This window comes from Armigeres subalbatus, chromosome 1 (genome assembly GCF_024139115.2).
Source record: "Armigeres subalbatus isolate Guangzhou_Male chromosome 1, GZ_Asu_2, whole genome shotgun sequence".
NCBI lineage: Eukaryota > Metazoa > Arthropoda > Insecta > Diptera > Culicidae > Armigeres > Armigeres subalbatus.
The window spans coordinates 214907833-214931709 of NC_085139.1; the positions used below are offsets into that span (position 1 = coordinate 214907833).

The 23877-nt window shown below is 42.2% G+C and overlaps 1 protein-coding gene across 2 annotated transcripts in view; it reads right to left on the reverse strand.

The window, feature by feature from the left end:
• Positions 1-21614, reverse strand: part of LOC134205760 (mitogen-activated protein kinase kinase kinase 15) — an 81387-nt gene extending 59773 nt beyond the window's left edge. Inside the window, exons 1-2 of one of the 2 annotated variants that reach the window (XM_062681327.1) lie at positions 21462-21614; positions 18171-19058 (exon numbers count right to left, since the gene is read on the reverse strand). In XM_062681327.1, coding sequence (XP_062537311.1) covers positions 18171-18183 — 13 coding nt within the window. In that variant the 5' untranslated portion in view covers positions 18184-19058; positions 21462-21614. Of the gene's footprint in view, positions 1-18170; positions 19351-21461 lie in introns of those variants that run through there. The other variant, XM_062681326.1, reaches the window with a different exon arrangement.
• Positions 21615-23877: the final 2263 nt, after the last annotated feature.

Genomic DNA, 23877 nt, shown 5'->3' on the forward strand with positions numbered 1-23877 from the left:
ACATTTACTTTCAGATTTAAAATATCATAAACGAATGTAAATGAGTATCACTCTTACTTTTAACGAGGAATCTACTCTACCTTGCTGATCAACTTGAAGTTTACAATACCTATAATAATACAAAATAAATTATTTTTGCAAATCATGCTGTACGCAACTCGTTTCAACCCATTAACGCCCGGGGTGTAGACAAAGCACGCTGAACGTTCACAAGGGCTGCCCTATTTATAGGACGCTGGGATAATATAGGTTGAAACTTGATTTTCGACACAACGATTAATCATATAGCTTCACTATAGTCGGACAACTCTAGCCTTGTTATAAACGAACTGCATTTTTTCCCTGAGCATAAAAAATGTGAAAGACAAACATTTTTTGTTGCCCATGTCGTCAATACCCATATCGGCCAACAAACATGGGAACCTGTTGGTTAGTTTGACGTAGATAATAACAGTGACGACCTGTTGTGCCCATGCGTGTGTGTGCGCTTTGAAGAGGTTTTTCCTTATTTATTTCGCGAACGTCCACCGCCGCGCACCGCAACCAGTGGGTAGAATTTATTACTGCTCGAGCGCTGCTGGTTGGGTCGAAAATTCTCGGAATCGATGTAAACAAACATTCCGTTGCGCATTTTGGCTTCCAATATCACGCGGAGCGGGAATGCACACGACGCTCGCCATCGGTGTTGGTGCTGATTGGTTGGAGGAAGGCGGGCGGAAGTTTTTTTTTTCGCACCGTTTATTTATCACACTCGAGAGCGAAAAGATGTTGCGGCGAAAACGAGGGTGCGCTAATTGATTGTACCATCTTGTTACTGTTGCGATAGCAAGATGGCATCGCGACGAGCAACAAGAGCGTACTTTGCCTGATTGTAAACAGTTTATCTTCGCTTGAGCGGACAATTAATTTGCGCACGGCTATTAGAAGACTTAAAAGTGAGATAAAACCTGTGAATTGCTTGCGACTGAGATTACAGCGGACACAAACTGTCTCGACACACGACCGTCAGAAATCACATTTCATCCCGAAGAATGCGAGGAATTTTCCAGAGTAAACAATTAATCATCCGTAATAAACGAGTAACTGCATTTTTGAATTGTTTATAGTTTGATACACATATTGTGCAATAGAAAGACGGCGTTCAAATGGCTGACCAAATCGTTTCATGAATGAAAAAATGATAGTCACAATGCAAATGTGCAACCATAATGAAGGGTATATTTATGACGACTTAATAATAGTATTCACATGGCGTGTGTTTAGCGTGGCCCAAGGGCTCGCGTGATATCCACGTGAGTCCTCGAATTAAAATAGTGAAACAGGTGGTATCAAAGGAATGGTACTCAGGGGGTCGGAGGAGCGGAAATATAATGCGCGGTTTGAATTTATGAATATGAACATTTAATCACACTTAATACATTTGAATTCAGAATCGATACTTCCGAGAACCTTTCAATGTGTAGTTCTAATCAACCCTATATCAATATATAAGAAAAGAATAGATCATTATCGCAAAGAGCTCTGCTGAGCCCTCAAAATAGCAACGGGGAACACATTGCGCATACATATTTCTAATATTTAAGAGGAGGAGTGGATATACAGTGTTTGCCTTCTACAATAATGGCGATACGCTGCTGAATGCTGCCAACAAGTTACTTTTTCAAATTTCATACCATAATTATTCTCGGTCGGTGGAAACCTTAGTCGTATGACAGAGCAGAGAAGAATTTTGCTTCTGTAAACCTGGAACGGTGGAGTAGTTTTCATGGTTTTTGAAAGTAGATGAAGCGATATATTTGGTTTGTTTCTCGTTTTATTGTCTTAGTCGATTTTTTGGCTTATTTAAGATCAGCTTTTTCAAAGGACCCATATTTTTTCTCACCCCCAGACCCATCTTTACCCTCGACAACAGTAGTTTTGAAATCATTTTTCTTGCTACCACGAAACCAATGAAAATAAATACTAAGGTATGGAAATCCATATAATGTGTGCGTGCCTTTCGTGTATGGCGAAAAAGATTTCACTACTACATTCGAACGAGCTCCCATAAGCAGCCATGCAAATATGTACGTCACCATTTGCTGTTTACATTTTCTATCATCCACTAATACACTTGCATTTGGTCTTCTTCCTCACCTTCTATCTATCTCATTGCCACGAAACCATTACGTCGAACAGAAGATCTAACGGGACTGTTGACATTTAGCTGGTATAAATAAGGTTTATATTTGAATGATAAACCTGTGTTTATTATCGTTTAAATTATCGTTTAAATACAAAATTTGAGAAGTTATCGCCGGCAACAACTCGCCTACTGTTCTCATTTGAAAAGTTTTCGATTGAAATTTGCAACCATTACACTCTGAGAACAATTCATCACAACACTAACTTTTTTTTAATCTATCTTTTTACGAATCGACGTATCTTAAAATTTCAATTTTTCAAGTCTGATTGTCAGATATGTTGTTTTAATATATGGAAAATCAGAGCAAACTATCTGACAAAAATTTGAAACATAACAAAACTGCAGTTTCGTCAAACATACCCTGTGAAAAACCGACCAATCTGCACTGGCTTTTTTACGCTGACAAGAATGCATATTAAACAGTAGCCACCATCTGTTGGCTGCATCATCTACACTCCCAACTCATCAGCTTCCAACGTGCCGCACCACAACCAGCAACATCGAACCAACGCCTGACCCAGGAAGTCGTGCCTTACCACCGGAAGCCATACTCCAACCAGAACCTTCGGATCTTCTCGGCGCTTGATGATGACCTCGAAGAAAACAACCACAATCAACAAGCACAATCCAGACGGATTTGGTTGCAGCAACTTAAATGCTATGAAATTCAGTTGTATATGGGTCACAGACACTCTTGTGCTCGGGAAGTGCACCGCCGTTTTAGTTTGGGGGCCGGTGTACCGGAAGCCAAGACCTCGCCGAAGCAATAGAGTTTCTACAGGATAGCACCTTCAATACCATACAGCCTAATTTGAATCTTCCTGGGGTGGGATTTTGCCTTCGAGGAGATCGGCAGTTAACCGTGATAAACCTCCTCTGTGATGCTATCCCGCGAATCAAAAATAAACTGAGTGAGCTGATTAATAATTCCCAGACCCCTCTTTTTCGCGGGGCAGCAGGGACTTTGTCCAAGGGCTTGACGACCCCTCCCCATGGCCACTGCGAGTTAGACCGGGACCATCGTCCCTAACCCCTAATCCCAAGGCGTCAAGCGACCCGTGCCGAGGGGATGCATGGCCAGGGGGGTGAAATAATAAGTTAGGCCTTTAACGGAACCTGTGGGGTACCTGGGCACCCTCCACAGTAATTGTCCCTTACCGCGCCATGCTGGGCTCTGGCGTGGTGGACCTCTTTCCCCGTGGGACCAAAATGGAAAACCAAGTCAATTCTTCAATTAGTGGTAGTAGTGTAGGCGACAACCCCTTCGCAAGAGGTGGGTTGTTCAGGTGTCCGCCTAGGAGGCCAGAGGCAATAGTCGGCAGGTCAGTGCGCAGCGCCAGCGTGGTCACTTAACTTTCCTCTCGGCTAAAAAAACGCCGGTGAAGGTTATTGACGGCCCATGGCTTGTGAAAGCGATGAACCGCAAACGCGATGGGCTTTCGGCCTTCGAGGTGGCGACGGAACAGCTGGACGCCATCATCGACTTTGCGTCATCAAAGCATAATATCAGTAAGGAACTCAAGAGGAGCTTGCTGAAACTTCGAAAGTCGATGTTGGACGCCAAGCTGGAAACGGCGGTCGGGACGGCCAAGTGCGAATCCGTGAAATCTGTGGAGTCGAGGTCTACCCAGACTGAGGCCCAAGAATTCGCGGAATTGGGCAAGGTCGAATCGACCGAGGGCGTGCCAACGAAGACGGTGGTGCCAAAGTCTACCCAGACTGAGGCTCAAGTATTCGTGGGCACGTCAGGGGTAACTGCTCCAACGGAGCAGACACAAAAACGGGGAGACAGTCTCCAGGGATGAGCTCCTGGGGGCCGCTCCAAAACGCGGAGGGTTACTACCCCGAACAAGGGTAGTGGGGCTGGGAAGCTGAGCCCCGGCCAGGTACCTCCAAAACCGGGGAGGAAGGACTTGGAAAGGTCCGTGCATCCAAAAAGACGGTGGTAAGGGGTTACGGCAGGCTGAGAGCTCTCAGCCGCCTCCGACCAGGGAAATAGAGGGGGATGACGCCTCCTGGACCCTGGTTAAGAAAAACCGAAGACGTCAAGGGCCGAAAAGAAGGCCCAGGCGAATGAGGGTAGCAAGAAGTCTATGGTAGGCGCCAATCGCTCCAGGGGCGATGCCCTAGTCATCAAAACGGACGAGGCTAAGTACTCGGACGTCTTGAAGGCGATGAGGAGTGACGTCAAGCTCGGTGAGTACGTCGAATAAGACGTACCCGGATGGCCGAGATGATCCTCGAGCTGAAGCGGAGCGTCTCGCAAAAGGGCGCCGCCTACAATAAGTTGGCGGAGGAAGTTCTAGGCGAGACGGTCAAGGTGAGGGCACTCACTACGCAGGTGAATCTAAGGGTTAAAGACCTGGACGAGATCACCGAAGTCGAAGAGCTCGTCACGGCACTGCGGCGACAGTGTGAAGTGGAGACGCCCACCACAGCCGTTCGGCTGCGGAAAGGTCCGGCAGGGACGCAGGTAGCATTGGTTCGGCTATCTGCAGCGGACGCCTCCAAGGTAGACAAGTTAGGGAGCGTCAAGGTGGGATGGTCGGTATGCCCTGTGGGCATATACGAGCAACCCGAAGTTTGCTTCAAGTGCCTGGAACCGGGGCACAAGCAATGGGACTGCAAAGGCCCTGACAGAAGCAATCTCTGCCGACGCTGCGGATTGGAGGGACATAAGGCACAATGCTGCACGAACCCTCCCAATTGTTTGATTTGTTCCAGCAAAGCTGTGAACAGCAAGCACCCCATGGGGGTTCGATGTGCCCGGCGTTTAAGCGTGCTGCAAAATCACAGTACAGGTAACGCAGCTGGCTTGCTTGGTCACGCCCGAGTGTTTGATGTGCGCAGGTTTAGAGGAAACGGCGGAACACGTGTTGTTCGTGTGCTCACGTTTTCGCGCAATCAGGGCTGGTAGCGACCGAAGCCACTCAAAATAGTGACTTTAGTGACCAAAGCTGCCGAAAAAAGGGACCAAATAGTGACTTTCAGTTGCAGAAAAAGTGACCAAATAGTGACTTCCAATTTCAATTGCAAGTTCGATTACACGAAATCAAGCGTTTTTGGGTCGAAGGAGAATATTTTTTTTGTAATTTGTGGCGGGAAACATCTTTCACTCGCCACTCTTTTCTCTTAGAACGAGCTCAGAAGAAAAATGAAAATCGTACTCGGTAACTTTTATCTACTGAGTGACTAAGTAAAATTATTACCCTCTCTTTTAACCCCACGGAAATTTTACTCAATACCAGTAAAAAGCAGGATAACTTAAAACTACGAGTAGTCTGCAAGCAAATCAAATTTTTACGCCACTGGAAGTGATCGAAATATAGTTATCACTCTTAACACCTATTTTTCTTTCCTGAAAATTATTTCTCGGCGAATATCTGCGGGAATGAGCATTCTCTTCTCGTGAGAAGTGAAAATTACGATCATTGGATTAGCTGCCTACTTAAGAAAGATGCAGAAAACTCTAACGATTTGTCATAGGTGTCACGGATGTTTTTGGAATTTTTAGTGCGACAGGAACAACAGTAGGATCGTTTTGGTAGAAAACGATACAAAAATTATGAAGATTCATGTACAACGAGCTTGGGATTGAACGTTCGACCTCCTGCTTGTAATGAGGACCATGCTCTCTGAATTTTTAAATATTTTTACTCCAAAATACGCAGATTTTCCAACTTGAGGTGCGTATTCATGAACGATTTTTGCTATGGAATTCGACAGCGCATGCAATCTTCAAAATTGGAGAGACTTGATCGCCTTTCTATGATATCTACTCAATAAATATTTGTTTAGAGCAAACCCTTCATTACATCTGTAAAAAAGCCGCTTGAGAACAAATTATATTTTCTTGAATTTTTTAGACAAATGCTTATATGGATGCCTAATGAGAGATAAAGTCTCCTCAAATTGAGGCAACAACTCAAATTTCAGGTATCCTGAAGTTGTGGTGGAATGATGGCATTTTTATCAGTGAAGATCATTTAGCATATTTATGGATTTGTGCTGTGAAAAAATGATAGCATTTGTAACATATGCATTTTGGTTGATTTTGTAAATCGTTTGTTAATCCTCCCCACAAACTCAATCATTTCCAGCTTACCACAGATAAGCAAGATAGTAAAACCTGTTTTACTGTTGTGGAGTGTTACAAATATCCGATCATGGGCAGTTTAGTTCTTGGTAAAACAGGGGAGAATCAAGTCTTCTCACCTTCCCCTACTGCATAAAGTTTGAGTTAAAAAAACTAAATCGACAGGTCTCCTGCTTGCATGACTGTATACCAATTTATAAACTGTGACGTGAAACACCTTCAATTAGCTACTGGTGAAATTTCAATAGGAGCAGCGAGTTAAATGGCTGGCGATGTTTCAGAGTGATCATTTTTCCAAGATCCGTAATTTCATTTCCGCCATAAACAAAACAGGTTCCGATGGATAAAGCTTTATAAGAAAATCTTAGTCAATAGTTTCAAAATAGTTGAAAATAGTGACTTTTTGCGAGAAAAGTGACTTTAGTGACTTGAGGTCGAAAAAAGAGACTTTTTAGTGACTAGCCCGAAAAAAGTGACCAAGTCACTAAAAAGTGACCCGCTACCAGGCCTGCGCAATGCGTGACCACATGCTTGCCACATGTGGTCTGGACACTACCCCGGACAACCTAGTTCGGAGGATGTGTAAAGATGAAGTTGGCTGGAACGCCGTTTTATCGGCTATCGCCCAAATCGTCTCGGAGCTACACAGAAGGTGGCGCGTGGACTCAAGGATGGCTAGTTCAGGCGCAAATAAGAGGTGGTCCAAGGGATCGGAGTCGGCTTCATGGGTCATACCGGTGGTCATGGTCTGTGGTCGAACTCGATCCTTTTATCGAACAAGTGGCCGCGTGAAGAACAACATGGTATCGTCGCTTTCGCGGCGTCGGTCAACCGGGCGGGTTCCGAGCCCGAGGACGGAAAGGGGTCCTCGTCAAGGCTGAGGCAGGCGTAGGCTCCGCGCCGGCAATTCCCTCTGTGTGCTGGCGAATAGGCCCTATCGCAGAAAGGTCAATGTGGGGTGCACGCGGCATCATCATTCTTGATACCAGTCGTGCAGAGGGAAGCAGGCGCGAAGTCGACCCTTCCCACCTTCCAAGGACATAGGGCGTGGTAAGGCCACCTGGAAAGCCGGCAACGTGCTGGCACGATACCATGGTGTTCTTCTAAAAAAGCGAGTCACGATGTTCGGTGCTGCAAGGACACGCAGCTAACCTCGAGGGTGCGTTATGCACTGGTCCCCCTTTGAAGCATTACTTTCTGGTTGTACCGAAGGGACCATAGGCTTGGCGGGAACAGAAACGGTTTAGCGGGTCGGGGATGCAGTCCTGCTTCCTCGTTTGCTCTTGGAGGTGGTCCCTAAGCCCGCACTTTCTGGACAACCCAGGATGTCTGTTGAGCAGATTCTCCCTCCATTGCTTAGGAAGAAAAAAACATACAGACATCACCTCAATTCGTCGAGCTGAGTCGATTGGTATATAACACTATGGGTTTCCGAGGCTTCTATCAAAAGTTCGGTTTTGGAGTGATCCTATAGCCTTTACGTATACTTAGTATACGCGAAAGGCAAAACATAATTTGCATCATTGGTTTGCCATTTTGACTCTAGCCTAGCTTTTGACAAGGGCCTAAGCAAAACCACCTTGAACACTTTCAAAAAAATTTAACTTTAAAACGGCTCCGATCGTTTTGATATCTTCGGAAAAATTTTAGGTAATCATTAGGGGTATTTGTTGCAATGGATTTGACCACTCGAACAACTTTGTAGAAAACGGCAACATTCTATATTTTAGAGCTTTTAAAATATCTCGTAAAGTAGGTTGATATTCTCTGTGCACTAGCACCGCGTATCAGCAGAATTCAATGGTTTTTACCACCTGAACAACTTTGTATGAATTCCCAACTATTACGCATTTCAATGTGAAGACCTGGATGTCCTGAACAACTTTGTTGGAGATTGTAAGCGTCTATCTCCTTAGCCTTAAGAAAAATAACAATTATAAACGCACAAACTAACACTGTTGTACAAAATACAACGCGCGCTCGGGTTACAAAAATTGGAGCGCGTTCTCAAAGGTTAACATCCTGTTAGTGGTTACCGAGGATACCCCCGAACGTTCCGGAGTTAGAACACTATCGGCAGTCAGTGCCGTACTTCGTCGGGCCACTTTGAGTAATTCTCGCTGAAACCGGGCCACTATTTACCAGGGGCGTCGCGTGGAATAATTGGGAACCTGTTCAAAAATGTACAATAATCAAATAACATTCTGAAACACCCGTGCAGGCTCGCTCGTATGAGGTTTTTTCGTTAGTGTTGTACACTAGTGGTTTAAGAGGTCACACGAAGGTTTAAGAAGCTAGCACGCTTTGTTTCCAAAGGCAACGTTCTTGCACCAAGTGGTGCCCTACCAAATAACTATGACTGGCGCCACCAGTGACCATCGGAAAAATATCTTTATAAAACTCACTTTTCGTTGTTAGTTAGCAAGAGAAAAGCATTATGCAACTGTTTGATAACAAATAAGTTTCTTTGAAAAAGTGAGGTTATGCAGATCATTACAGCTATGTTTGAGCCACATATTAAACAAGATACAATTTTATTGCAGATTATTAATAACAATATTCCACATGCAGAGACATCCTTGTGTATGAACTTGCACAAACAATATTGAACTAGAAAAGCAGTGCTAGTGACAACTCGGCCACGAAATATGCTGAAGACATTTTAATTAATTACGTTCAAATAACTATGCTGAACCAATCTGCTCCCCACGAACTAAGTCAAATATGTACTGTTGTTACTACTGACATCCGTATCATGTGTAGTTTTGTATTCCGCGCATTCCATATTAGTTGAAGCGACAGAAGAATATGTCTTCTGGGCCCTGTAGCATAATCCGACTAATAATATTAGCTACAAGTTACAAGTCAACAAATTACAAGTACTTGTAATTTGCGTCGCATAATAATGTTTTGCCAACTAATAATATTAGTACTTGTATTATTAGTAAGGTTGAAATTACAAGTCCGTCAGGTTCATTTACCTGTCAAAATTCATCCGACAGTTCACTGTCAATGCGGAGGTAGACGATTTGTTAACGTTTGTTTGCAAATTTGTGGATAGAATATATATTTTGACTGCGATAGGTATGCACGGAACACTCTTTGTATATTTATTGATTCCGCGGCTTAAGCCAGATTCGTGGTATTGTCATTTTTAACCAAGCCAATGTAATGCACACTGGAGTCGTTTTTACGTGGTATTTGAGATTGACTTAAGTTTTAATTAAGGCGATTTGTAAGTTACGCGAACGTATCCTCCATGATAAATCTAATCCCGACTTATTTGTTGTGGGTTTTTGAAGAGGGTTTAATTTACGTGTATCGTGAGACTTATGCGGGTTAAGATTTTGCTTCTACTACGATTATGAAATTTGGACGATTTCTTTTTTAGTTCAAAATACTAACTGATGAAAATATCGTAATGAAATCTACTTAGAATTTAGGTAGTTTTTCCGTATTTTCTTTCTTTCCCGTGATTGTTGTCAAACATAAAGCAAAATGCATGTTGAAGACCATGCGAGATTGTTTAGTATAATAATACAATAATACAATAATACAAATTTCAGTTAATTAATATATTCTCAATTTTGAAATGAATGAGTTCAACTTTGGTAAACTAAACTCAGCTTTGGTTAATATGTTTTAAGTGGATTAAGTTAAACTACTAAGTGTTAGGAAACTCATTTTACTCAAAATTGGGTTATTGGTCCAAAGTACGAATTTGAGCTAAAACAACCCACTTTTGAGTTGTTTTGGGTTTCTGTGTACTGCATAATTGCTAATGATCTTTAGCGCTCCACCATTTGAATACTTGATGTCAGCACTTATAGTACTTCTACTATATTTAAAGTCATTTGAAAATTTTCATAATTCTCAGTGTTATATGGGAACGAGAAATTTATTCTTAGTTCACAGTGTTTCATTATATGGTTATTTGAAGCATCTAGAATAATAGTTTCTTTCTCTGTTAAGTCGTTAAAAACAATTAATAATTATAATATAATAACTTTGCACAGCTAAAATAATAAAATAAATGCTACTTGTAAATTAAATTACAGCACCATTCATACTTGTAAAAGAAACTACAAGCCAACGCTAATAATTTCTACTTGTATTTTCTTTATGAAACAGTTACTTGTAAATTCCACTAATATTATTAGTGCGGTTTACTTGTAATATTAGTCTTGTAAATTCATACTTGTAGATTCATTATGCAACAGAAAAATACAAGTTACAAGCTACTCTACTAATATTATTAGTAAAATTTTGATTATGCTACAGGCCCCTGATCGTTTAAATTTGAAGTTGAACGAGTTGCAACGAAATGTTAGAAGGCGTCGATATTATGCAAACAGAAGAACAGAGAGAAAACTTCCCTTAAAATTCTCTCTCATATTTTCTTTTTTATTCACGTCGTAAACTTGAACGAACTGCGACGCCATTTCGTTGCAAGATTTTGATGCAAGAGTGTCTTTTTGTACATTAAAATGATACAAACAACCAAACGCTTGAATACAAACAGTAAATTTACATATTTGACGCAAATGTTTCAAATGTGTGTAAATTTGTTTAGAAACTAAATTGAACGTAGTTGTTGTAACAGCTTTGTTTTCTGCCAACCGATGCAACTTTGTTTTTGAACACAACATCAAAATAACCTTCATTAGTTTACCTACCTGTGCAGGTTGAACAGGCCGACCACACGCCACTGCTATTTACACGAGGTTCTAAAAATGCCTAAATTTTTATTCTTTCGAAAGCTTTCGGCAAGCATTTTAAGGATCCGAGTTAAATTCTGCAGAAAGATGAACCCCTCGTTAGATATACACGAAATCATTTTAATGGACCCTCGAGTTTTGTCAACTCTTGACCAACTAAAACTATCATAACTCCAACATTTCTAAACCGATCGTAGAGATCAGCATATCGTTGGAAAGAGGAAGAGTGTATCCTCAATTTGCAATAATTTGAAAAGAAGCAGCCATATTGAATTTGGCCGCCATCTTGGATTTCTTTTTGAAAACTATTTTTCCGACAGGTTTGCAACCACCGATTTTGAATATTAATTTTCCGATAGAAGGCTTAGCTTATATTGTGCATTGTGTCAAAAAAATCTCAGGTGTATGCTTTTTCTATCAAAAGTTATGTACGATTTACCGTACATTTCAGCGAGAATTACTCTTTAATTAGGCTTACACGCTTACACGGTGTACAACACGCGTCGAAGTCGGACGCCGCGGCTTAACATTGGGCGGCTACAAGACGGTAGACTAGCCCAAGAATACTCGCAGCAGCTGGAAGTGGCACTTCCAACGGAAGAGCAGCTAGGCGCAGCGTCTCTTGAAGATGGCTGGAGAGATATTCGATCCGCCATTGGTAGCACCGCAACCGCTGCACTAGGCACGGTGCCCCCGGATCAGAGAAACGACTGGTATGACGGCGAATGTGAGCAGTTAGTGGAAGAGAAGAATGCAGCATGGGCAAGATTGCTGCAACACCGCACGAGGGCGAACGAGGCACGATATAAACAGGCGCGGAACAGACAAAACTCGATTTTCCGGAGGAAAAAGCGCCAGCAGGAAGATCGAGACCGTGAAGAAACGGAGCAACTGTACCGCGCTAATAACACACGAAAGTTCTATGAGAAGTTAAACCGTTCACGCAAGGGCCACGTGCCACAGCCTGATATGTGTAAGGACATAAACGGGAACCTTCTTACGAACGAGCGTGAGGTGATCCAAAGGTGGCGGCAGCACTACGAAGAGCACCTGAATGGCGATGTGGCAGACGAACATGGCGGTATGGTGATGGACCTGGGAGAACGCGCGCAGGACATAATTCTACCGGCTCCGGATCTCCAGGAAATCCAGGAGGAGATTGGCCGGCTGAAGAACAACAAAGCCCCTGGGGTTGACCAACTACCAGGAGAGCTATTTAAACACGGTGGTGAGGCACTGGCTAGAGCGCTGCACTGGGTCATTACCAAGATTTGGGAGGAGGAAGTTTTGCCGCAGGAGTGGATGGAAGGTGTCGTGTGTCCCATCTACAAAAGGGCGATAAGCTGGATTGTAGCAACTACCGCGCAATCACATTGCTGAACGCCGCCTACAAGGTACTCTCCCAAATTTTATGCCGTCGACTAGCTGCAAGGGAGTTCGTGGGGCAGTACCAGGCGGGTTTATGGGCGAACGCTCCACCACGGACCAGGTGTTCGCCATTCGCCAAGTACTGCAGAAATGCCGCGAATACAACGTGCCCACACATCATCTATTCATCGACTTCAAAGCCGCATATGATACAATCGATCGGGACCAGCTATGGCAGCTAATGCACGAACACGGTTTTCCGGATAAACTGACACGATTGATCAAAGCGACGATGGATCGGGTGATGTGCGTAGTTCGAGTTTCAGGGCATTCTCGAGTCCCTTCGAAACCCGCAGAGGGTTACGGCAAGGTGATGGTCTTTTGTGTTTGCTATTCAACATCGCTTTGGAAGGGGTAATACGAAGAGCAGGGATTAACACGAGTGGTACAATTTTCAATAAGTCCGTCCAGCTATTTGGTTTCGCCGACGACATAGATATTATGGCACGTAACTTTGAGAAGATGGAGGAAGCCTACATCAGACTGAAGAGGGAAGCTAAGCGGATCGGACTAGTCATCAACACGTCGAAGACGAAGTACATGATAGGCAGAGGTTCAAGAGAAGACAATGTGAGCCACCCACCGCGAGTTTGCATCGGTGGTGACGAAATCGAGGTGGTAGAAGAATTTGTGTACTTGGGCTCACTGGTGACTGCCGAAAATGACACCAGCAGAGAAATTCGGAGACGCATAGTGGCTGGAAATCGTACGTACTTTGGACTCCGCAAGACGCTCCGATCGAATAGAGTTCGCCGCCGTACCAAACTGACAATCTACAAAACGCTAATTAGACCGGTAGTCCTCTACGGACACGAGACCTGGACGATGCTCGTGGAGGACCAACGCGCACTTGGAGTTTTCGAAAGGAAAGTGCTGCGTACCATCTATGGTGGGGTGCAGATGGCGGACGGTACGTGGAGGAGGCGAATGAACCACGAATTGCATCAGCTGTTGGGAGAACCATCCATCGTTCACACCGCGAAAATCGGACGACTGCGATGGGCCGGGCACGTAGCCAGAATGTCGGACAGTAACCCGGTGAAAATGGTTCTCGACAACGATCCGACGGGCACAAGAAGGCGAGGTGCGCACCGGGCAAGGTGGATCGATCAGGTGGAAGATGTCTTGCGGACCCTTCGTAGTCTGCGTGGTTGGCGACGTGTAGCCATGGACCGAGACGAATGGAGAAGACTCTTATATACCGCACAGGCCACTTCGGCCTTACCCGGGCAAGAAGGACACCCTTGATTTCCCTGTAAAATGTAATAAGCATAATCGATGACTTTTTAACCTTCTTAACAGTCTTATAATGTAATATTCATCAAATTTCGAATTGAAAATTTTGAATAAAGCTCAAAATAGCTGAAAAAATGCTATTTCGGTCTAGTTAAAAATTATAAGAATGGCATCACATAAAATAAGAATTTTCGAAGGACATTTCAGATTAATTCAGGGTTATTCGAAGTAGGAAACAAGTTTACTGTATTTACAGGTATTTCTAACTCAACACTACTGACTTTGGTACCTTTTTTGCGAAAATATGCATTTAAATGTACTATTGACGATCCTGGGCAAAAAGGACACCTCTACCAGGGGCAAAAGGGTCACTCTTTCAATCGCGCAAACATAACCTTAAATACAAGTGTCAAACTGTTGTTGTTGTGATTTCGTAGTGACCGGTTCAGGATAATGCGTACGTGGTACGAATTTCGACGTGGAACAATGACCATTCGCCAACATGACCGCGCAATAGAAGCGGTGACCAAGTCCGGCATGTCTATGGAGCGAGCAGCCACTCAGTACCGTGTTCGTCGTCAAACGCATAATACAAATTTTAAGCATCCGGATCGGAAGATTAACGCTTGAGGCTTTGGTCCCTCCGCTCCAGAGAATAATCCGCAGCAGGAGGATGCACTCGTTCAGCACATACTCAACATAGAACAACGACTCGTTGCACTGCCAATTCACGACTTCAGGAGCTTAGCATTCCGGCTGGCGGTAAGGAACAGAATCAACACCGCGTTCCAACTGGCCGGTGAAGATTGGTGTCACGGTTTCCGTCAACGCCACCCTGAACAGTGCCTACGTGTACCTGAGGCATCGTCCGCGGATGTGGCTAGGTGGTAGTTTCTTTATTACACCTGCATTTCAATATGTGTCCTTTTTGCCCCTGTAGGGTGGCCTTCTTGCCCCGGGCCTTTTTTTTCAATGAAAAAAAAACAACCAAAAGAAATGTTCATATTTAGTCCACTTTTATCATATGATTCATATCAATATCGATGTAGTTTCATTGATAGCAATCTACATTACATTTTGCATACGATAAACGTTTGATTTAGTGGTGTTACTACTAAACAATAGTTCAAAATGCTTAAGGTGACCTTTTTGCCCCGGGTTCCCCTATCAAGGTCAAGTATTAAGCTAGACAACTGTCCTATCCAGTTTTTCGCGCACGGCAATGGTGGCTTTCGTGGGTTTAAAAATGTATCCGTCCCTGTACTTTTTGTCGTTCTGATATCCATATCGATTTCTAATGTCCGGATAAACTTGACAAATATTTGTTATTATGACAAACAGTGGACTGCGGGCTTAAGTGATTGATATCTGGCTTCGGTTAGACACACCGGTTTCCACCTATTCCAAGATGAGGGGAGAGACAAATCGAAATGTATTGCCTGATTTTCTCAAAATTCCACGCAGCGCAGCCGTGATCAGTATACCATAATTAGGACCTTACTAGTATCGATCTTAATGTGCCGGTTGGCACTCCCGTTGATAGGCTGAAGTGCTTTGGAAGCGGCACGAGTCGCTTGTACTGAGCTGCTCATAGACCTGTGGTTTTTTGTAGAGATTCCACAGAGCCCACTGTCAAACCACCGCCACGTCTCCTAGTCAGATTCCGCTTGGGGTTCCCTTCAGGAGAGGTGATTCTTAGGGATGAACAGCATTGAGGTGTATTGTTTGGCACGGCCGTACCTCTGGATAGTGATTCGCCGCGTGAAGTTTTGTGCAAGAATCCATTTGGGAACATTACAAAAGCCGCGCAGTATGTAATGATGATGATGATGATGATGATACTACCATCTATTGTAGCAAGGCAACTGCCGATAGCACTGGCCATATCTGACAAACGATTTGATCATGATTATAATACTGTGTGTATTTCATCAGACTCCTGTATGAAGGGCCAAAATGGGTGGGGTGGTTCCATAAGCAGAGACACTTATACGAATCCACGAGATGACTAGAGAATCTCCTTCCAGATAAAAGTTCGTACATACAATATTATAATCTAGCCCTCGTGTCCCAGATTGACCCAATAGATGGGAAGAAAAGCCCGCCCTTTATCCACAAGATGTTAACAATAGGAAGTTGGCGATTCCACTCTTCCTATTCAAATCGCTTCAATCGGGTGCCCTGATAGTTTTTTATGGTATCATATAGTTTCAATATAATGTGGTAAATATATATATAATGGAATTTTCTCACCAAGTTTCGATTCGATGTCCTGGACGAGAAAGTACCTTTCTTTAACGCCAGCTAGTGTTAGCTTTATATCTTCAGTGATAGAAAACCAATAGCTCTTCAAGAGATGTTCTGGTTTTGATCGGGATATATGCTTCATTCTGGTATGCGCAGTATGTAATATCCAAAAAATCTGACAATAAATCCGCAGCTAGGTGTACTGTACTTTTCAACGTAGTATTCTATTAGCATTTCCTCAGTTATTAATTGAAACCTTTCTATGCCCGCATGAGTAGGGAGCGGGACCATTTGGGCAGCACCCCATCCGCAACGTTAATAACTCGACCGCGTTCCAACCAAATGGCTTGATTGTTTGTATATCACTAGATATCGACAGAAACTAACCATGTACTAAAAAACAAGTGATTCGGTTGTAATGCGCTCGAGTAATGAACGTTGCTGACGGGAATAGGGGGTGCTGCCCAAATGGTTCTCTACCCTATTGATCTTGTGTGGCAAGTACAATGGATACACTAAGCCCAGGGAGTCGAGAACGTTTCCCACCCGAAAACATCCTAGACCGGACCGCGTATCAAGCTCGGTCAAGTTATCGGATATATATGGACCAACAGGTCTGTGCCACAAAAAGGGAAGTTATCGGATGGTACAGATTTTCGGTTTCTTGGGCACAGTGTATCCACTGTGCTTGCCCCACAAGGTACATACATGTTTATGCAACGGCAGGCATAGGAAAGCTTTCAATCAATTACTGTGGAAATGCTAAAAGAATACTAAGTTGAAAGCAGATCAAGTTTCAGCTGAAAGGTGAAGCCAATGAAAAAGAAGAAGATTTCAAGTGGAGTCCTCTTTTTATTTCCCAGAAAATCCACCCCGTCTCGCTGAACTGTACTTACATTGTGGCACCACAAATAATGTGTTACCTTTCCTTCGGTTGTTGCTACTTTTCCTCCGTCTTCGGTCAAGTGCGCGATCTGAACCCACCAGAACCGAGTGCAGTTTATTTTAGAACACAAAAAAAACTTGACTAACTCTATAAATAACCCCGTACGTCGAAGCAAAGCGGCGGAAAACCCTCATACCAACACAAGGCGCCAATACATTAAGCGCTTCGTTGGCTTGGGCGGCACGGGTGCCGCGCGGATGCAAAACAGTGCAATACACAAACTGCTTTTTATGAGAAAACACTTAACCTTACACAGGTAGGGGTTTGCGACATGCGATTTGATTCCGGCTTACTTAGTGATCATTTTGAATCGCACAGATTTTTGAACTGTCTTAGCAATCCATATGCAAAAAATGCAATATTTTCTTATTTAATTAGTATTGTTCAGCTGCCGAGAAACAACCGAGGGTTATTGGCTTCTGGCAGACAAAACCCAGCAGAACACACAGCCACAGTTGAACATATTTAACGTTAATGGCAGATCTGAAGATTGGATGCCTATCGTTGCAAACGTGACCTTTAGTGGCCTTCGATGTATCTATCATAAAGCCCACCTCAGAGTGTGTGTGTCATAAATGACCTAAACATGTCATGTCAGTCCTATTTGCTACATATTTCGGAGTCTTCCAATCCAGCTCTTTAAGCCGACTGGGCCAAAACTTGAATAATTTCTGGAGGCAACGTTGTGCTTGAGGAAGGAACGCTCCTCCCATATGGATATACCGATATGATATTACTCTGTGTTAGCAAATAATTCTTCTAGCAACTCCGCAACACAGATGGTGTTGAAACAAACAAAAATATAAGATGGTGATATTTTTCTGTGTTGATCCAGAGTTCGGCGAACTTTTGAGACGGATTGATAAATTGATCCCAGAGGGCTTTGGCTTCACGAATATCGAATTGTGCTCGTACTTCGTTCGAATCCCCTATCCAACGCTTTATCTAATTATAAAAACTAACCAAGTAGCGAACAATCATTTGTAAATTTGTACACTAATTACGTAAGCATTTTTTCTGGATTTTTTGACACCCCTCCCCGTATGTAAGATTTTTACTTTATAAATTATTTTTTGTTTATATGGAGCGTAAGAAAATGATAGAACCTCCCTCTCCCATAATTGCTTTCGTAATACGTGTACGGCCCCTAATATGACGTAGTTTTGAGACAATGGCAAGGCAACTGACGTTCCTGTATTGCACTGGTCTGATTGGACTTGCATTTTTACACAACTTCGTTTCGGCAATCAAAAGCCTGATATGGCATGAGACCACACATACCCTTATTTAGTAGTAAAGAGAAGTAGAACCTACCTGTTTCCTCCATCGTTGTCACTGCACCCAACGACGACGACGACGATGAAGACGCGGGGACTTGCAACGCCACCGTCGGCACGGACAGCTCCACATGCACCCCGCCATCGACGACGACGGTCACCTCCTCCGGCGACTCCGTCGCTATTTCCGGTTCGACCGCCACTTTTGCACCAATGTTTTGCGCTCAAATTGAAAACGTTTGACGCTGACTGTAACCGCTGCACTCTGTTGCACTCGATCGTTGCTACATTTGGAGAAGGCCCTTCCAGCGATTCGCGTAGGAATCACGCACCACAAACGCCGCTCACACGCACAATACTCTTCCGTTCGGCAGTGTCCTTTTACGTCTGCTGCCTACATCCGGCTTGATCTGTCGCTTCCACTCGCGCCTCTCTAATTTATGTATCTGGATCTCTTTGCTGAGCTGCGGTTCCACGAACTGGGGATTTCCTCCCACAACAATCTCGAGTTAACACGATCGCACAGAAATGACACCCACGTTCGTCCGTATGGCGCCGCACTCGACGAATACCTTTTCGACGTTGATTCTTCTTGTGCGAATCCGAAAGGTGTAACACAGTGCGATTGCCTTTTGAGGCCACTGAAGTGACTAGCAGGAATTAGATTTCTTCCAACACCACGAATTTCCCATTAAAGTCGCACTTTTCGACTTGGTCGCCCTCTCCTATATTGGTACTTGTAGAGCATGCCTAATTTCAACATTTATCACATCACACCAAACGCGAATGTATACAAACGCACACAAAAGAGTATGAGAAACACTTGAGATTCTTCGTCTTCACCTCTGCTCTGGCCCCGAGAGGAAGACCTCAATCCGAAGGCGCAACCAATTCAATCTTCTTCAATCGCCGAGCTTCAATCAATCTACAATATAGGATTATATAATATATTCACACTTTTATTAGCGCAAAAACTGAATCTTATTCAACTCCGGTTCGCTTCTAAAACTGCACTAAACACCGCACTAAATCCGATTTGCTCTGCGTTCCAATCGTCATCACACCAATGGGCAGCAGCCTGCAGCAGCAGCAGTAGAGCAGTAATAATAATGTTGCTTTTCAGGAGCAAAAACCGCGACGAAGTGGCCCCACAACTGAACGAACAACTGGTCGGTCTGTCTGCGTGTTCCATTCCTTTCGCGTAGAATATGTGACGGAGCACGCAGTGGCCAGATAGCGGACGAACTACTTACAAAACACTGAGGTCATTAGTTAAGTTAGGATCACTACACATTTTTCAAATTAAATCTTTCACACACTGTGCATATGCACATTGAATTTTAAAAACATTTTAATTAATATCCAAGCCGAGTGGTCAACACCCATAACAAATGCAATTAACTTTGATTGAAATCCTTTTTTACAATCTTGTCTCATATTACTTCGGCCAACATTTATCAAAGATTGTATAATTAATTTTGACAAATATTACACAATAAAATCAAGACGTGCAAATAAATCTAAAAAAAATAGTATCTTTGTTACACTCACTGTATCCTAAATTATATGTTCTAAAAAAAACTTTCCTTGACCCGATCAAAAGTCTTGTACTAGCAGGCTATCGTTTTAATAAAGCAACAATTAGGTACCAATTAACAAGAATGCGTTTCATTCCAAATTACAATATATATCTTGTCCCTACTGTCGTGGCCTAGACTACACCTTTGTAAAAAGTGTAATTACAGATCCGAATAATTAGAGTTAATAATCCACCAAAGATAATCAACAATACCAAATTCAAGAGAATTTTTAAAACAACTTCTGTCATTTCGTCCAGAAATAGTTTGGAGCTCCCCCACTGCGCAAAGCGCGAGGTTTTATATTTATTATTGCTTCTGCCGTCGACACTGGTTGGTGCCTTGCTTTTGAACTACCTATACAACTATTAACATTACAAACCTCGTCGCTAAACACGCGTCGAGTATACACAGAATATGATGGGCTTGTGGTGGACGACCATGGTATGGTCTTGGTTGATCTCTCGCGGCTGCCATGCGATTTGTATATAAAAACAAACGCTGGCTGGCAGACGACAGTGGACTTAATCGAAATGGTGTGGGTGCCGGTAAATCAGCGGCGGTGGGACTCAGTCGCTGGTGGAATTCGGTGGATTAATCGGATATGGTATTATCACTCAAATCCGTTTTTTAATGCCCATTTAAATACAATTTGCTAATTATTGGGGGCGAAGCAACAGAAATTTGAATTGATTAAATCAATTAAATAATTCGACATTGTTGTTTATGCCAACAAAAAGAACTCGACTAATAATTTATTTAACTGCTAATTCTAGTAGCAATGTACTATTCGACAATACTGTCGCGACATTAGCATAATGTAAATAGGAATTTTCATCTTCTAACAGGCGTTTAGATTACGATAATGTCACGATAGTATTGTCGGATAGTGCATTATCTGCAAGAGCTAGCAAATATGTGAACGAGCGTTTTTGATGATCTATAAAGTTTCCTCCTAGGGAAGTTAAAACTGTCCAGGGAGTTCCTCTAAAATATTACACAATATATTTCTTCAAAAATAATCCAAGAGGTCCTCTAGGTGTTGCTCTAAAGTTTGTTCAAAAATCTCTTGCAAAATTTAAAAAAAAAACTCTTGAAATCCCCTCTGAAAAACACTTGCTTTAGAGCTGTTATCTAGAAATCCTCTACATTTCTTTTGGAAATGCTTGCTTTTTATTTCTGGAGATCCTAAAACGCATCATCCAGTATTTTTCAGGAAACAATTCGCAGTGTCTATATATCAATATTAAATTTCGAGAAAAATATTCTCTTCGACTAAATCAAATGTCTACAAAACTTAAGACCTTCACTAAGGGAGCGGTTACCCTAAACAATTTTGCAAATTTGTTCAACCAAGAGCCGGCATCAGTTGCGTTGCGTTTGTTTATGTTGCATGCACAAGACGTATCAGATACATTTTTAGAAGTTGCATCGTAGTTAGGCAGAACTGACAAAAATCCACTTTTCTTCTCACAAAGTGGATCTCTAAACATATTGAACACAATTCAGTACTCTATTTTAAATAAGTAAGATGACTTCTAAAATTGATATTAACAAAACTTTAATTCAAAAAATTCTCAAAGGCAATGCTTTGCTTATTTTGGTTTGTCACCGACACCGCACTACATCTGAAGGTTTTCTTCTTTCTCTTCTGTAGATGCAGCATCCGAAATCACTTTTTCGCCTACTGAACTGAGACCGATTAAATCATCAAAATTTAGATTTAATCACTAAAAATCATGCAACTATACCATTTCTATTAACACAACTTTCAAAATAGGCACACTTTCCACTGGTTTTCTTCTACTGATTGGCGGATTTTATCGACAAAAACCAACTTTTTCCCGATTAGAAATGCAGTAGTCGCGTAACTCAGCTCGCGATTGTGCGAAACTGTCTGACGGAGTGACGACTGACGACGAGCTTGTGCTTGTGACATAGAGATAGGGGTGTCTCGTTTTCTGGCATTAATCGTAAATATCGATTTTTTTGCCACCAAGAAAAAAAATGTTAAAATGAATTATTGGCAGTGGCTGATTTTCTACCCGCCGCTGCCACATCCAGGCGCTATAGTATATGCACAAAATAGCCAGCAAGAGTTAACCGCCAGAAATTTGTATGGCGAAAGACATCTAACGCTGGTTTTCTCCAAATTAGGAACTTTTCATGAAAAACTATTTGGTACCGGTTATGAGGGATGGCGTCCGCTACTACGCCTACCAAATATTTTTTCGATTGAAGTGCTTAATTTTGAGAAATCGAACCTTAGATGTCTTTCGCCATACTGATTTCAGAAAGTTAACTCCTAGTGTGCCGCTGTAAGCACGCTCAAAGCAGTCGATTCATTATTGGCAGTGGCTGATTTTCTACTCGCCGCTACCACATCCAGGCGCTATAGTATATGCGTAAAATAGCCAGCAGGAGTTATCCGCCAGAAATTTGTATGGCGAAAGACATCTAATGCGGGTTTTCTCAAAATTAGGAACTTTTCATGAAAAACTATTTGGTACCGGTTATGTAGAAAGGTGTCCGCTACTACGCCTACCAAATATTTGTTTGATGAAGGTGCTTAATTTTGAGAAATCGAACCTTAGATGCCTTTCGCCATACTGATTTCAGAAAGTTAACTCCTAGTGTGCCGCTGTAAGCACGCTCAAAGCAGGCGATTCATTACTATTTCGTAGACTGACTAAGCCTTGTTTTTGCAATGAATCGACTGCTTTGAGCGTGCTTACAGCGGCACACTAGGAGTTAACTTTCTGAAATCAGTATAGCGAAAGGCATCTAAGGTTCGATTCTCAAAACTAAGACTTTAATCGAAAAATATTTGGTAGGCGTAGTATGACATCATCCCCCATAACCAGTACCAAATAGTTTTTCATGAAAAGTTCCTAATTTTGAGAAAACCAGCGTTAGATGTCTTTCGCCATACAAATTTCTGGCGGTTAACTCTGCTGGCCATTTTGTGCATATATACTATAGCCTGGATGTGGCTGCGGCGAGTAGAAAATCAGCCACTGCCAATAATTCATTGCTAATACAAAATTTCTGTTAAATTATCCATGGTTTTAGAGAAATTCATCACTGATTCAGTGCATGCAACAACATTTCGCAAGGACCCAGGCGCGCTTGACGTACACACTTAAAGCAAGATTACCGGTGGTGAGCTTAAGCCGTTTGGCAGCGCAGTATGCTGCTATTTGATGAACTGTCAACCGTCAAACGTCACCGGTACGGAATACATCAACCAAATTGAGAGCCGAAAATAGTGACCGACACAAGGTTCTGTGCGTAATTTGTTCAAGGTTACGGATTTGAAGAATATACACATAATGTATTAACCCTGGCATTAACCATTTATAAGGCTTTAGCAACTATATTGGCATCAACAAATTTATTGTAATTATTTATAAATGATTATTTATAAATAAATTCAAATGTTTATTTAGGAACAGTTTTCATACGAATTGTGCATAATTTTTGAGTGGAAGAAAGGTTTACAAATTTTTATTTTATAATTACAAATTTGTCAAAAAACCGACAAAGACAAATTTTATCCCATTGATATGTATTATGTTGAATCTCCTGTTTAGATTTTGTAGTGAAAAATTATTTGCCTCTTTTGTATATGTGGTTTTTGCAGTTCTGACGAAATCGCAATTTATCCCAAAGGGGACCCTTGGGGGAAAAATAGCAGAAAGAATGCAAATAGCAAAAAAGAATGCTGTTCAACTCTTCCACGATTTGATTCTTTGTTTTAAAATAAAAGGCCCCAAATCTCAATAAACTTTGTATTGGATTTTTTACTAAGTGTTTCCATATTTTCTTGTTTTGTTCCATTTCAATGACATAATTGATAATTCAAATCTACTGTAACACAATCACTGTTACCCAAAAAGCCATATAGAATCAGCATAATAGTTTATCGGGAAACACGGATTGGCATAAATTCTTTCACGGCAATCCACATTGTCATTCATCACAAGCTCCTAATCACATTAGTTTATTGATGGATTAATAGTCATTTTAGTCATTAAACAATTAATAAAAGAAACGTCTGTGTGTGGGGGAAATCCATAATTCATAAAACAAGAAAAAAATAACACCATAATAACAAAATTCAATAGATAAAATATGTCTGTTTCTGCCAGCTGATAAAAGTGCGAA